This window comes from Trachypithecus francoisi, unplaced genomic scaffold (assembly GCF_009764315.1).
Source record: "Trachypithecus francoisi isolate TF-2019V2 unplaced genomic scaffold, Tfra_2.0 Lachesis_group20, whole genome shotgun sequence".
Lineage (NCBI taxonomy): Eukaryota > Metazoa > Chordata > Mammalia > Primates > Cercopithecidae > Trachypithecus > Trachypithecus francoisi.
Window position 1 is genome coordinate 49014117 of NW_022681466.1, and position 15674 is coordinate 49029790.

Sequence of the window (15674 nt, forward strand, 5' to 3'; positions counted from 1 at the left end):
AAATTCTTGGCCTTCTCTGCTTGGCATATGCTTTGAATTAACAGACCTATTAGGAATGAGTATTTGACAGGAAACAGACAATGTAGCTTCTAGTCTTAACTCTGCCACCAGCTAGCTATAGGCCTTTGAGCAAATCAACATTTTTTTGTTCCATAGTTTATCAAAAGGCAGCTCCAAATTTGTTCTTTCCTTTAAAATATATATTTCTTTTTACAAGATGAAAAGGTTCCGGGCCAGGTGCTGTGGCTCATGCCTGTAATTCCAGCACTTTGGTAGGCTGAGGCAAGAGGATCAGGAGTTTGAGACTGGGTTGAACAACATGGCAAGACTCTTGTCTCTTCAAAAAAATTTAAAAATTAGCAGGTCGTGGTGGCATGCACCTGTAGTACCACTACTCCAACTGCAAAGGCTGAGGCAGGCAGGAGGATCACTTGAGGCCAGGAGGTCAAGGCTGCAGTGAGCTATTCCAGCCTGGATGACAGTGTGAGACCCTGGCTCAAAAAAAAAAAAAAAAGTTCTGAAGATCTATTTCACAACAGTGGCAGTGGAAATATGCTTATTACTACTGAACTGTATACTTGAAAATAGTTAAGATGGTAAAAGAATAACATAAAAGTCAATGTTGGTTGGCCAGCATCATAGAAACCAGAAAAATCTATTTCTTGAGGCTCAGTCACATATCAGACATTTTAGGCACAAGGATGCAAAGACCAACCTCCTGCCATAGGTTATTGTCTTATCAAGGGAAACAAATGTATAATGTATAATAAGTTTGTAGAAGTATAAAGAAAGTGGTTTAAAGCACAGAGGTAAAAGTACATCTTTAGACAGAAGTGAGATTTGGGAAAGATGTCATAAAAAAATAGGTAGTATTTGTTCTGGATACTAGAACAAAGACAGTCCCTAAAAAGTAGGACACAGCTGGACATGGTGGCTCACGCCTGTAATCCTGGCACTTTGGGAGGCTGAGGCTGGAGGACCCCTTGAGCCCAGGAGTTCAAGGCCAGCCCAGAACTGCCACAGATGTTAGAAATCACCAATAACGACATTAAAATAATTATTATAACTGTTTTAACAAAAATTAAAGGTGTGCAAGATACCAAAAAATACCCAAACCAGCAGGGCACGTGGCACATGCCTGTAATCCAAACACTTTGGGAGGCTGGTGCAGGCAGATCACTGGAGTCCAGGAGGTTGAGGATGCAGTGAGCCATGATTGTGCCACTGTACTCCAGCCTGGGTGACAGATCAAGACCTTGCCTCAAAAACAAGAAAGAACAAACAAAGAAAAAGACTCAAACTTCTAGAAATGAAAACTATGATGTCTGATATTAAACTACAGTGGCTGGGAGTAATAGCACATTAGATATTACAGAAGTAAAAATTGGTGAATTTTAAAACATAGCAATAGAAACTATCCAAAATGAAGCACAAAGAAAAGGTAAAATTTCAAAAAATGAATAAATCATCAGGGAACTGTGGGATAACTTCAAGTGATCTAATATATAAAGGAGTAGTAAGCGAAGTACCCGAAGAAAGGAGGAGGACAGAAAAAATACTTGAAGAAATAATGGCTGAAATTTTTCCAAATTTGATGAAAACTGTATAAATCCTCAGATCCAAGAAGTCAATGAGGCCAGGCATGGTGGCTCATGCCTGTAATCCCAGCACTTTGGGAGGCTGAGTCAAGTGGATCACAAGGTCAGGAGATCGAGACCATCCTGGCTAACATGGTGAAACCCCGTCTCTACTAAAAATACAAAAAAAATTAGCTGGGCATGGTGGTGGGCGCCTGTAGTCCCAGCTACTCAGGAGGCTGAGGCAGGAGAATGGCATGAACCCAGGAGGCAGAGCTTGCAGTGAGCCGAGATCGCACCACTGCACTCCAGCCTGGGTGACAGAGCAAGACTCCATGTGAAAAAAAAAAAAAACAGTCAATGAACCCTAGGCACAAAAAAAAAAAAAATGAAGAAAACTACACTAAGGCATATCACAATCAAATTGCTCAAAGCCGGTGATAAACATTGCCAGAGGAAAAAGACACATTATATACGCAGGAATAAAGGTAAGATGACAGCAGATTTCTCGTTGGAGACAATGCAAGCAAGAGAGCAGTAGAGAAACATCTTTAAAGTACTGAAGGAAAACCCCCTCTACCTACAATTTCATACCAAACAAAAATAGCTTTCCAAAACAAAGGTGAATTAAAAGACTTTTCAGATACAAGAAAGATAAAACAGTTTATTCCCAGAAGACTCACAGTAGAAGAGATGTTAAAGTCCTTCAGAAAGAATAAAAATATACCACATGGAAATAAAAATATACCACATGGAGGCCAGGCGCGGTGGCTCAAGCCTGTAACCCCAGCACTTTGGGAGGCCAAGACGGGTGGATCACGAGGTCAGGAGATCGAGACCATCCTGGCTAACACGGTGAAACCCCGTCTCTACTAAAAAATACAACAACAACAAAAAAAAAACTAGCTGGGCGAGGTGGCGGATGCCTGTAGTCCCAGCTATACGGGAGGCTGAGGCAGGAGAATGGCGTAAACCTGGGAGGCGGAGCTTGCAGTGAGCTGAGATCCCGCCACTGCACTCCAGCCCGGGTGACAGAGCGAGACTCCGTCTCAAAAAAAAAAAAAAAAAACACATGGAAATATAGATCTCCAAAAGTGACGGAAGAGCACTAGAAATAATAGCTACACAAGCAAATTTGTAAGATTTTTTCCTTGTTGTTTAAATCTTTTTAAAAAACAATTATCTGTTTTAAAAATAATAGTAAAAGTAATGTGGATCAATTCATGAAGAGAACATAGCAAACCTAAATATATATGGCCCTAAAAGAATTTGAAAATATATAAAGCAAAAACAAACAAGGAAAAATGGACAGATGTCTCCATAATTGATAGAACAAGTCAATAGAAAATCAGTAAGCATATAGAAAATGTGAACACTATCAACTGAGTTGAACTGAGTTGAACTAGTTACCATTTATAAAACATTCTGCCTAACAGCATCAGAACACACATTCTTTTCAAGTGCATATTTGCCAGAATAGACCATATTCTGGGTCATGTCACAGTTACAGTAAATATTATATAAAAGCATTCAAAATCTCTGCCATAATGAAACAAAATTAGAAATCAATAGCAAAAAGATCCCTGGAAAAATTCCTAAATAATTGGGAGCCAAATAACACACTCCAAAGTAACTTATAGGTCAAAGGGGAAATTAAGAGACATTAGTATTTTGAACTTCATGAATATGAAAGCAATAACATTTCAAAATGAATGTAATGCTGCTGAAGCAGTACTTTTTATAGAAAGATACAGGACAATAAAATGCTTTTCTTCTAAAATGCATAGATTTTAAAAGAAAAGTCTCATATCGGTGCCCTCGGCTTTTATGTCAAGAAACTAGAAAAAGCCAGGCATGGTGGCTCATGCCTGTATCCCAGCAATTTGGGAGGCCAAGGCAGGTGGATTGCTTGAGTCCAGGAGTTTGAGACCAGCCTGGGCAACGTGGTGAAACCCCATCTCTACTAAAAAATTACAAAAAAAATCAGCCAGCCGTGGTGCCTCATGCCTGTAATCTCGGCACTTTGGGAGGAGGCTGAGGCGGGTGGATCACCTGTCCAAAACAGGTCAGGAGTTCAAGAACAGCCTGGCCAACATGGTGAAACCCCATCTCTACTAAAAATACAAAAATTAGCCAAGTGTGGTGGTGTACACCTGTAGTCCCAACTACTCAGAGGCTGAGGCAAGAGAATTACTTGAAACTGGGAGCAGAGGTTCCAGTGAGCCGAGATCGCTCCACTACACTCCAGCTTGGGTGACAGAGCAAGATTCCATCTCAAAACACACACACACACACACACACACACACACACACACATTAGCCAGGTATAGTGGCATGTACCTGTATTCCCAGCTAGTTGGGATGCTGAGGTGGGAGAAACACCTGAGCCCAGGAGGTTGAGGCTACAGTGAGCCAGGATCGAGCCACTGCACTCTAGCCAGGGCAGCCAGAGTGAGGCCCTGTCCGGAAAAAAAAAAAAAAAAAAAAGAGAGAGATGGGGGGGAATGCGGGGGAGAGAGAGAGAGAGGAAGGAAGGAAGAGAGAGAGAAAAGGAAAAGGGAGAGAGGGAGGGAGGGACTAGAAAAATAAAAGCAAATTAAACCAAAGAATGCAGAATAAAGGTCAGAACAGAAACCAATGAAATGAAAATCAGAAAAACAATAGCAAACATCAATAGTACCAAAATAAAATTGACACACATCTAGTAGGACTGATGAGGAAAAGCAGAAGACACAAATTCCCAATATCAACGTGAAAAATGTGACATCAATACAAATTCTATTGATATTAACTGCGTAACAAAAGAATGTTATACAACTTTATGCCAGTAAATTTGACTTGGATTAAATAGACTCCTTGAAAGACACAAACTACCAAAACTCATACAAGAAGAAATAGATAACCTGAATAGCTCTACGTATATTAAAGAAATTTAATTCATAGTTAAAACCTTTCCACAAGGGAAACTCCAGATCCAGATGCCTTTACTGGGGAGTTCTACTGTAGATTTAAGAAATAACACCAGTTCTACACAAACTCTTCCAGAAAATTAAAAAGGAGATAATGCTTTCCAGCTCATTCTGAGGCCATCTTCCCCTGATACCAAACCAAATGAAGATAATACAAGAAAAGAAAACTACAGACCAATGTCCATTAGGAGCATAGATGTAAGAATTATAAGCAAAATTTAGTGCATCCAATTCAGCATTTTACAAAATAACTAATCCAACAGTATATAAAAAGGATAATACATTGTGACCAAGTGGAATTTATCCCAGGCATGCAAGGTTGGTTTAACATCCAATAATCAATATATGAAATTCACCAAATAAACAAACTGAAAAAAAAATCATCTCAGTGGTTGTAGAAAAAGCATTTAAAATCCAACATCCATTTCTGGTAAAAAAAAAAAAAAAAAAAAATAATCTATGAAAAAATCTAAAGCAAATATCATATTTAATGTTGAAAGACTGAATGCTTTCCCCTTAAGATAGAATTTAACTCTATTGCATAGGATAACTAGTTTGTCCATTTTAGATAATTGTATTAAATGAATAATTTATATTGCCATTTTATATTATCATGGTGGAAACAGTTTGACAGTGTTTTAAGCTAACCATATCCCTGCCACATATTCCAGCCACTCCGATCCTAGATATTTATCTAGGAGAAATGAACATATTTATCCATATAAAGACATACATAAATGTTAATATCAAATTATTTGTAATAGCCAAAAACTGGGAATAACCCAAATGTCCATTAGCATTGGAATGATGGATAAACAAACTGTATTATAGCCATACAGTGAACTACCACTTGGTAATAAAAACAATGAGCTATTGATACACACTACAACATGGATGAATTTCAAAATAATTTTGCTTGGTGAAAGAAGCCAACCTGAAAAGTGTATCCGTTTATATACAACTCTGGAAAATACAAACTATAGGAGCAGGAAGCAGTTCAGTCATTGCCAGGGGTTGGAGAGTGGATAGGGAAGGGCAGGAAGTAGGAATTACAAAGCAGCACAAGAAACTTTTGGGGAGTAATGGACAGTATGAGTGCAATGATGGTTTCACAGGTATAATATATATCTCAAAACATGTCAAATTGTATACTTAATTATGTGGACTTTATTGTATGTCAGTGATGCCTTAATAAAGCATGCCTTAATAAAAGTGACTAGGATCTGGAGTATAGAGAGGGATGTTCAGGTGAGACAGGGCCATGAATTTTGTGTAGATAGGAAAACAGCACAAACAAATACATAAAGGAACTATTTGAAAATACATTGGGCTGGACGTGGTTGTTCATGCCTGTAGTCCCAGCACTTTGGGAGACCAAGGCAGGAGGATCACTTGAGCCCAGCAGTTTGAGATCAGCCTGAGCAACATGGTGAGACCCTGTCTCTGCAAAAAAAATTTAAAATTTAAATTACCTGGGTATAGTGACACATACCTGTAGTCCCAGCTACTTGGGAGGCTGAGGCAGGGAAGGATTGCCCAGGAGGCTGAGGCTGCAGTGAGATGTGATCACGCCACTGCACTCTAGCCTGGGTGACAGAGCAAGACCCTATCTCAAAAAAAGAAAAAGGGAAAAGAAAAGGAAAAATAAAAAACATTGCCACTGTTCTGAAAACAGTGAGTAGTCCCGCGTGGCAAGATCAGAGATTGTGTTGAGGGGAGTGGCAGGAACTACCAAAACGGTATGTAGATATGACCAGATTGTCAAGGAACTTGAAGGGAATGTAAATGAGTCTGAAGTTATGCCAAAGCAGGAAGAAGTCACCAAGGAAACATGTAGAGTGAAAAGAGGGGCCAGGATGGACCCCTAGGCACCTCCTACATGTAATAAATGGGAGGCCAAAAGGTAGGAGGAGACTTAGGGGAAGTGCTCTCCCAGAAAGAAGACAGCAAGGTCAGATGCCTCCGCATTAAAGGAGGCCTACCCCTAGAGCAGTCCATTTGATTTGGTGACCTTTGAAAGCACCTTTGGTAAAAGCATTGAGGGTAAAAGCCAAATTGCATGCTAAAATTAATAAAAAGATTAAATGGAAGTATTATCTGATCTTTAGAATATTATCTCTTTCTATTACAAATTCTGTCATTCCAAACTCAAAAGCTTAATTTTTCATGCTGTACAAGTTCAAGAAACCCAGTTCCGAGGATCTGTTCTATAGGTGAGAACCTGAAAATCTAATTGTGGGTATATCCTAAACTCGGCCAGCTAATGCTGATTCCCAGATGAGCAGGGTTCTGAAGTTATTATTCTGCTATCAGGTGAAAGTAGTAACCTTGTAAATGTGGGTGTATGATCCTGAGAAGACAGGGTGTAGTTTCCTAACCTTATACACATAGGGAATCTGATATGCCATGCCCCTCGGGGCCACTGCCTACGTGACCCTCTATGATTTGACGGCAAGTTATTGGACCTCTCATATGGGTTGAATAAAAGAACTTAGGACCATTAACAAAGGGAAATATTTTTACCACATAATTTGTGTATATGAGGTTTCAAAGCCATATTCTGCTACCCTCTTATATACAGTTTGTGGCAGCCATCTCTTATGTTTTATAAACCTGGGCATTCTAATAGCTACCTCTAAGGTCTCTTTGAAATATGTTTCTGGGGCCGGGCGCGGTGGCTCAAGCCTGTAATCCCAGCCCTTTGGGGAGGCCGAGATGGGCGGATCACGAGGTCAGGAGATCGAGACCATCCTGGCTAACACAATGAAACCCCGTCTCTACTAAAAATACAAAAAATTAGCCGGGCGAGGTGGCGGGCGCCTGTAGTCCCAGCTACTCCGGAGACTGAGGCAGGAGAATGGCGTGAACCCGGGAGGCCGAGCTTGCAGTGAGCCGAGATCGTGCCACTGCACTCCAGCCTGGGTGACAGAGCGAGAGTCTGTCTCAAAAGAAAAAATATATATATACATGTTTGTGAATCTTGAAAGTTCTGTCTGTTGGATTCTTACTTAGGCTCTATTTTCAACTCTTACTAGGGAAAGCTAAATCACATTCATTTTTTTGTGACTAGACTATGAGTCCTTAGTTAGTAAACTCAGTATTGCTGTTAGTTAAATGATAGCCATCTGTTCAGAAGAGCAGAACTCAAACCTTTCAGCAAAAGGAAAGGTATGAAAATAAACATCTCAACACCTGACAAATGTTGATTAATCATTAAACACTATATATTATCTCTGTTCTAAATCACTTATCCTGGCCAGGTGTGGTGGCTCACACCAGCACTTTGGGAGGCTGAGGTGGGAGGATCACTTGAGCCTAGGAGTTCATGACCAGCCCTGACAACACGACCCATTCTCTACAAAAAATACAAAACAAAAAATTAGGCCAGGCATGGTACCTCATACTTTTTTTTTTTTTTTCTGAAACTGAGTCTCTGTCACCCAGGCTGGAGTGCAATGGCGTGATCTCAGCTCACTGCAACCTCCACCTCCTGGGTTCAAGTGATTCTCCTGTCTCACCCTCCCGAGTAGCTGGCATTACAGGCTCCCACCGCCATGCCCAGCTAATTTTTTTGTATTGTAGTAAAGACGGGGTTTCATCCTGTTGCCCAGTCTGGTCTTAAACTCCTGAGCTCGGGCAATCTACCCGCCTCAGCCTCCCAAAGTGCTAGGATTACAGGTGTGAGCCACCATCCCCAGCCTATCTCACTCTTTTAATCCTAGCACTTTAGGAGGCCAAAGCAGGAAGATCGTTTGAGCCCAGGAGTTCAAGAGCAGCCTGGGCAACAAAGCAAGAACCCATCTCTGTTTGAAAAAAAAAGATAAATAAAAATTTAAAAGTAAAAAATTAGCTGGGCATGGTGGTATGTGCCTGCAGTCCTATCTACTTGAGAGCCTGATGTGAGAGGATCGCTTAAACCTGGGAAAGTCAAGGCTGCCGTGAGCCATGATCATGCCACTGCACTTCAGCCTGGGTGACAGAGCAAGACCTTGTCTCATTCATTCATTCATAAATAAGTGACCCTTTTTAAAAAGAGGCAATAGTAAATCAAAGCTGATATTAGATTAACAAAATATGAATGTTACCACAGAAACACATTTCTTAGGCACATGGGCTACCATCATATCATTTAGTAAAATTAAGGTTATTTTGATATCCTGAATAGTATGTGATACATTATGGATATGTATTACAGAATTCTCTTTAGAATTTTGTACTGCTTTAAAAACCTTTTCACCATCCTTTTATAACAGATTACAGTTAGTCACAGTTGTCCTCAGAAAGCCTTGGTAGTTGACTCTAATGCAGATTCCTAAATATACTGTCTTTTGTTGCTTCTATCTTAGAGAAATAAGGTCAGGAGACCAAGGTTCCTTTAAATATAAAACCTTGTAGTTTACAAACTTGCCATCAGTCATAGTGCTTGGAACCTAAATAGCAAGTGGGGCAGAGTAGCAAGCTTGCAAGTTCTCCAAAGTTCTTTGGGATAATAGATATTTTGACATGCTTCCTCTTTATTCTCCTGACTCACCCCTGATCTACCTAAGAGTGAACTAATTTTACTCTGATTTTGTTCTTGAAGTCTACTAATGGATTCCCTTTTATAGGTAAAAGGAGTCAAATATACAGCTTTTAGTGGTTTTGAGGTTCCCGTGGTTTTGCACCTTCACTGTTGTCACGTCTCTTAGATGAGGGCATTGATTGAAACACACCAAAACAAAAAGATGCTCCCTCGACAACAAGCATACTAGGAAGCTACCTTTTAAAAGCCAGTGTTTCCTTTTCTGTGGCCATGGAACGCTATCCTCTGCAGGTTGATTGCCACTACAGGTAGTTGAGCACAGAATAATCTTGGTGATTCTGGAGTCTATATGGTGAATGTATTTCTGACCCATCAATCTAGCAGTCATCTCTCTGACGGTCAGGATCCGGGCAAACTCCAAAGAGAAGAAACAAGAGCCATTAAAAGATAATGGAGTGAAAACAAAGTTAGGAGCAACACACCCCAGAGGGAATGGGAAGTGAAGTCCACGGGATTCGCTGCATAACATGGAAACTGGAGCAGATAGAGAACTCACTATGCATCTGATAGAACTGAGATAATAAGATGGGTATGCGTAAGTCACCCCAGAAAATCTCTTTCCTTGTACTATGTAATCACACCACATGGAAAATTTTATTTAACCAAGCAAAATTTATTGTGGATGTAATGAACTTTCAATAAAGCCTCACTAATTTCAATTTTACTCTTTCAAAATTTTCATCGGTAAATTAAAGGATACAAAAGAAATCAAATGTAAGACTTTGTAGCCTGAGGCTGCTGCCTAATGATTTTTTAATGGATTGAGCTATATACAGACAAGGTAAATCAAAGGTCCTCAGATTGGAACTATGGAAAGTAGGAAGAGCGTTTGGCTGGGCCAAAAGGACCCTTATTTAAATACCTGCTAATTATTTGAATTTTACTGTAGAATGTTTTTATCATACTTAGTATTATGTGAAATAGTACATAAATTTGGGATTCTTTCATCAAAATTAGTGCTTTAGGTTTGATTTCTGTATATCAACATGTCATTCCTTTTATTAATAACAATAATACTTCCGATACTTCCTATCGGCTCCCACAATTATGTCAATAACTTTACCTAAACTATCTTATTTAACCTTCAAAGTCACTGTCTTACAAGGTAGACATATTTATCCTCATTTTACAAATGAAGAACCTGGAGTTCAGAGCCTATAAATGATTTGTCCAAGGTCATACAGCTAGCAAGTGGCGAGCACAGACAGATTCAAACCCGGTTTTTCTGACTTCAAAGCTCATGATCCCTGCAAACCACTGTTCTGATGTTAGGACTAGGGAGCCTAAACAGCTCGCCAGGGGTGTGCTTCTTGACTTTGAGAGGGCTTCAGCTACACCTCACCTTTGTGTGCCTTTACTTTTATTTTCTCAATCTGTATAGTGAGCCCACACTCAGAAGTGCCAGGCTCTCTTTCAAGATAAGTTAGGTACCAGAGATAGAGCAATAAGCAAGATACTATTTCTTACCAAACTGAATTTTCAAAGAATAATGAAAAGCAAGTACAATGTGTTGGGCAGCATGAAGGAGAACTCAATGCTGTGAATAAGAAGTTTACTAAGAAAATGATTAAGAAAAGAAGACTTGCAGAAAGACAATTAGCCTGATTTGGAGAAGAATTTGTGGAAACGCTGTTTATATTTGAAAGAAAGAAAACTGAATTTCTTTACTCAACATACTGTAATTCAAACTAACTCACTTAATTTAAATTAGCTAGCTTTACAAAATTTCATCTTGGGTGCATCAATCTGGATAGTCTTTGCCAGTAATGATACAACTGTGTGCATGTATGTGAACTCTCTTCACTTATACTAGATGCTAAAAGAGAAGCTTTTGTAAAGTACGGAAAGATAAGTATTGTCCACCTATAATTCTATTCCCAGTCAAAATAATGGTCAGTTACAAAGTTAAAAAAAAAGAGAGATTACATTTGGTCAGAGACCGGGCGCAGTGGCTCACACTTGTGATCCCAGCACTTTAGGAGACTGAGGTGGAAGGATCGCTTGAGGCCAGGAGTTCAAGACCAGCCTGGGGAATATAAGGAGGCCCTATCTCTACAAAATAAAAAATAAATTAGCCGAAAGTGGTGGCACATGCCTGTCATCCCATCTACTCAGGAGGCTGAGGTGGAAGGATTGCTTGAGCCCAGGAGTTCAAGGCTGCAGTGTGCAGTGATCACACCACTGCACTCCAGCCTGGGTAACAGATCAAAACCTTCCCTCAAAAAAAAAAAAAAACCAACAACACAGTCAGAGCCTTTCACACACACCCTTTCCTATGAAGTTTCCTGAGGATATATTCCAGCAAAGTAAGGTAATAAAACAGGAAAGAAGACATGAGAGCCAAAGGTAGCAGATCCAAATCAAGAGAGAAATAAAGTCCCTGAGTGGCAGCTGTGGTACCAACTGACAGAGCAAGAAGACCCAGGGCTCTGATGATTGGTACCTATGAAATGCAGGGATTCAAGGGATTTTATTCAATTCTAGACCATGGAAGAGAAAAAGCAGTTGTAAGTTCCAAGAAAGAAAATAGAACATGCTTGGGGACATTACTTAAATAGTGAATAATAATTATAGGTTTGCAGGAATAAAACATTCTTTGATTTCCAACTTTTAGAATTAATCTTAACCAAAGTATAGAATCCTTAATTAAGGCCGGGCGCGGTGGCTCAAGCCTGTAATCCCAGCACTTTGGGAGGCCGAGACGGGCGGATCACGAGGTCAGGAGATTGAGACCATCCTGGCTAACACGGTGAAACCCCGTCTCTACTAAAAAATACAAAAAACTAGCCTGGGCGAGGTGGCGGGCCCCTGTAGTCCCAGCTACTCCGGAGGCTGAGGCAGGAGAATGGCGTAAACCCGGGAGGCGGAGCTTGCAGTGAGCTGAGATCCGGCCACTGCACTCCAGCCTGGGCCACAGAGTGAGACTCCGTCTCAAAAAAAAAAAAAATCCTTAATTAAGGCTACAGAACACCGAGTTGATAATAGTCAATATTTTTTCAGTGCCTTGTATGTGCCACGCATAGAAGGTGGTTGGGAATCTACAGGCAGTGAAGGAAACATTTCTTAAAGGGCTCATATTCTAGAAAGGGGTATGAACGCCAAGCAAGTACAAATAAGGTAATGTCTGGAGTGCTGTGAAGAAGCTGAAATTGGATAACATGAAAGAGCATAGCTATGGAGAACAGGTTGCTTTTGCTAACATGGAAAGCCTGTCAGAGAGTGACCCTTCAGTTAGGATTTGAATGACGAGAAGAAGGAGATCTGAGATGTTGCCAAGCAGAAAAGTAAAGGCCCTAAAATGGAAATTAGCTTGTGACAGTGGAACGATAAGGGCCTGTGTTGCTCTAGCAGAGTGAATGAGGGGAAGAGTATAGGAGATGGAAGTGAGAGATCGCCCAGGCCAGATCATTGAAGGCCTCATGGATAATGATAAGGGGATTTTAATAAGAGATTTTTTAGCAAAGGGAGTGACGTGATCTGACTTATATTTCTGAAAAATCACTCTGGCCATTTTGTGGAGGGTGGATTATAGCAAGACAAGAGGGTGGCTGTTCCTAAAATTAGAAGACAGTGGCTTGTACTAACATTTTAGGCATGGAGATGGTGAAATATATTTGGAGGTAGAAATGACAGGACTTATGTGGGCGAAAGGGAAAGAGAGGATTTGTTTGTGGCTGAAGCATCTGGGTAGATGGAGTAGCAGTGGCTGAGAGTGGGGTACCTGGGAAAGGAGCATCTTTGAGAGGTAAAATCCAGAGATCAGTGTTGGAGATGTCACAAAGGAAGCTGCCTCAGCCTCTGGTGTAGAAGTATAGCTGGCGGGAGGTGGGCGAGGGGGAGTAGAAGTGCTGGAAGGAAGGTGGAGATACTGGCATCCACACCTTAGAAAATGGGGAATACAGAGAGAGTTTCTTGTTGATGGAACAAAAATAAAGGATACATATATTATTTAATGTGGTCAAGAAGTAATACAACTATTGATGAAAATACAGGTGAGGAGGAGAGCAGGGGTTATTCGTGATATGAACCTAGATCTGTTGTAAAGAGAAGTCAGTGGATATATATCAAGTTGATAATTTCAGATAAATTGAAGTTGATAAATTCAGAAAGGCAATATAAGCCTGTTATTTAGTGTTTGGAGTTCACCATAGAAAGAGCTAAAGGTAGAAGCAATTTAAAGCAAGCATGAAAGAACCAGCAGTGGGTTAAGGGACTGTTGCTTTTCATTTTTTTTCAGTCCTCTGCGTGGGTTACTTTGCTAGAGTAAAAGGGTAATATTCTTAATTGCCTCGACAAAATCAGATTTTCTGGATGTGGAATGGAAGTGCTTTTTGATTTCCCAAAATTAATTGAACAGGGGAGACAGCGTTTCAAAGTCTTATTTCTTCAATATACCACCAAGAAGTTTTCATTTTAAAATATGCTAGAAAGTGGCAGTGGGTATGCTACCAAGTGTCAAAAGAAATGGCTACTTCCTTTCTTGACTTACAGAAGTTTCTACCCTTTTAATTTAAAAGGGTACCTTCTGGAGAACAAGGAATTATCAACCCGACCCCACCAGAATTTACAGTTTTGCTAGGCCATATGACAAATTTAGTGGAATTGCAAGTTCCAGGAAAGGAGGAAAGGCTTGATACAGGCAACAGCCCAGGGGAGCAGAGCAAAGTCAGCAGCAGGAACAGATGCTTGGAAACTTCCAGTGGAGGGAGGGCCAGAGGCGGGGTTGCCAGGGTTAAAAACCAGAAAAATGTTGGTTTACCAACCAATGAGGTTTTCTTTACCGGTTCCTTCGCTGCTTCCACACCCCAATCCCCCACACCTCTTCCCTCCTGGCCGCCCCTGCATCCTCTCAGCCCAGCAAGTCCCACACATACTTCCCACTGATTCACCTACTCCAGCACCTGTGGTAGAAACACCCTTTAAGGTCTCTCTTCCAAGGGCCCTTCTGTGCATTTGTATTTACTTTTCCCTCCACCCGCCCATCCTGTGACTTCTGAGTCCCCTTTTGCCCAGCATGCTCCCTCCAGCACCCTTTCCTCACTGGAGCCAGCCCTTTCCATAGCCTCAGGTGGAACTAATCTGTCACTTTTTTCTCTTACTTTCTATTCCCAACAACAGACAAGTGTGCTTGGTGACTTAGATTCATATCTACAGCATTAATAGACACCTTTAGGATATGCGTGTTAGAAACAGGAATGTTGCGTTAAAAATCCATCCAAGTTTCCTGTCTCAGAACCCAGAACTAGGCATTGTAGAATCCATCTGTGCAGATTAATCATATCAAACTGGGATGTCACTGAGTTTTTAGAGGTTCGTGAACTTTACAAGAGTCGCTTTGAAAGGAGCTTTGAAAGCATGAAAAGTGTTTGTTAGAAGAGCCTTAAAAAGTGTGATAACTGACTGGGCGCAGTGGCTAACGCCTGTAATCCCAGCACTTTGGGAGGCCCAGGTGGGCGGATCACAAAGGTCAGGAGATCGAGACCATCCTGGCTAACACAGTGAAACCCCGTCTCTACTAAAAATACAAAAAAATTAGTCGGGTGTGGTGGTGGGCACCTATAGTCCCACCTACTTGGAAGGCTGAGGCAGGAGAATGGCATGAACCCGGGAGGCGGAGCCTGCATTGAGCCGAGATCGGGCCACTGCACTCCAGCCTGGGCAAAAGAGCAAGACTCTGTCTCAAAAAAATAAAAATAAAAATAAATTTTCTTTGAAGTGTGATAACCATGCAAGTGGCTTACCATGCATGAGGGTTGATAAGAGGAAACTATCCTGTACCCATTCTACACTAAGGAAGTTTGATTAAATGTAAGGACAAATTTTTGACTGTCGGAGACTGATTACATGATAACTCCTTGAGGGCCCTCTGGTTCTGGGTTCCACCATCTCTCACGGGCAGTTGGTGAGAGTGAGGCATCGTGAGACTCTGGGGCTGGAAGGAACTTAGAGATTCCAGCCAATTCAGCACAGTGGTCAGACTTAAACAGAACTCATCCCTAATTGCTCAGTTACTGCTCTGTTTTTAAAGACCAGCAGAGGAATATATTCCACAGTTCCCTTGGTGATTTATTTAATGATCTTAAACATCCTGCTCAGAAACTTGGTCCTATTTCTAACCAAAACTGCGTCTGCTGTGATTTCTTCTAGTTCTCAGAGACTGTGGGAAGCAGCTGTCCCCAACTAGTGACTCGCCCTGTGATACCTTCACACACTCATCCTCTGACCTTTTATCTCCCCTTTATTCCCGGATCTTGTTTTCTGGCTCCTTAATATATTCAAGTGATACGTGCTAAAGATCAGCAACAGTTCAAAAGCTCTCAGAGTAGGATGACTACTGTGTTGTGTTTACTTTCTCACTCTGTAAAGCAACTGGAAATTCAGATTTAACTAGAGAGGAGAGTTACCAATCATTGCTCATCTCTCCAAGACTAATGCTTTGGGAGAGAAAAGGCATTACGGAGGCAGGGAATTCACACTCCTGGGCGTGTCTCATTGCTCATCCAGTGGGAGGTGACGGTTCCCAGTTCTCAGTCTGGGATACTTCCT

At 41.0% G+C, this 15674-nt stretch overlaps 1 protein-coding gene across 2 annotated transcripts in view; it reads left to right on the forward strand.

Moving 5' to 3' along the window:
• MYO1D (myosin ID) overlaps positions 1 to 15674 on the forward strand; it is a 378217-nt gene that overhangs the window by 286518 nt on the left and 76025 nt on the right. Inside the window, exon 22 of one of the 2 annotated variants that reach the window (XM_033184222.1) lies at positions 9450 to 11044. The exons of the other annotated variant lie outside the window; for it this stretch is intronic. Within the exon in view, the coding sequence (XP_033040113.1) occupies positions 9450 to 9519 (70 nt within the window). The 3' untranslated portion in view covers positions 9520 to 11044. Of the gene's footprint in view, positions 1 to 9449; positions 11045 to 15674 lie in introns of those variants that run through there. 2 annotated transcript variants of the gene reach the window in all.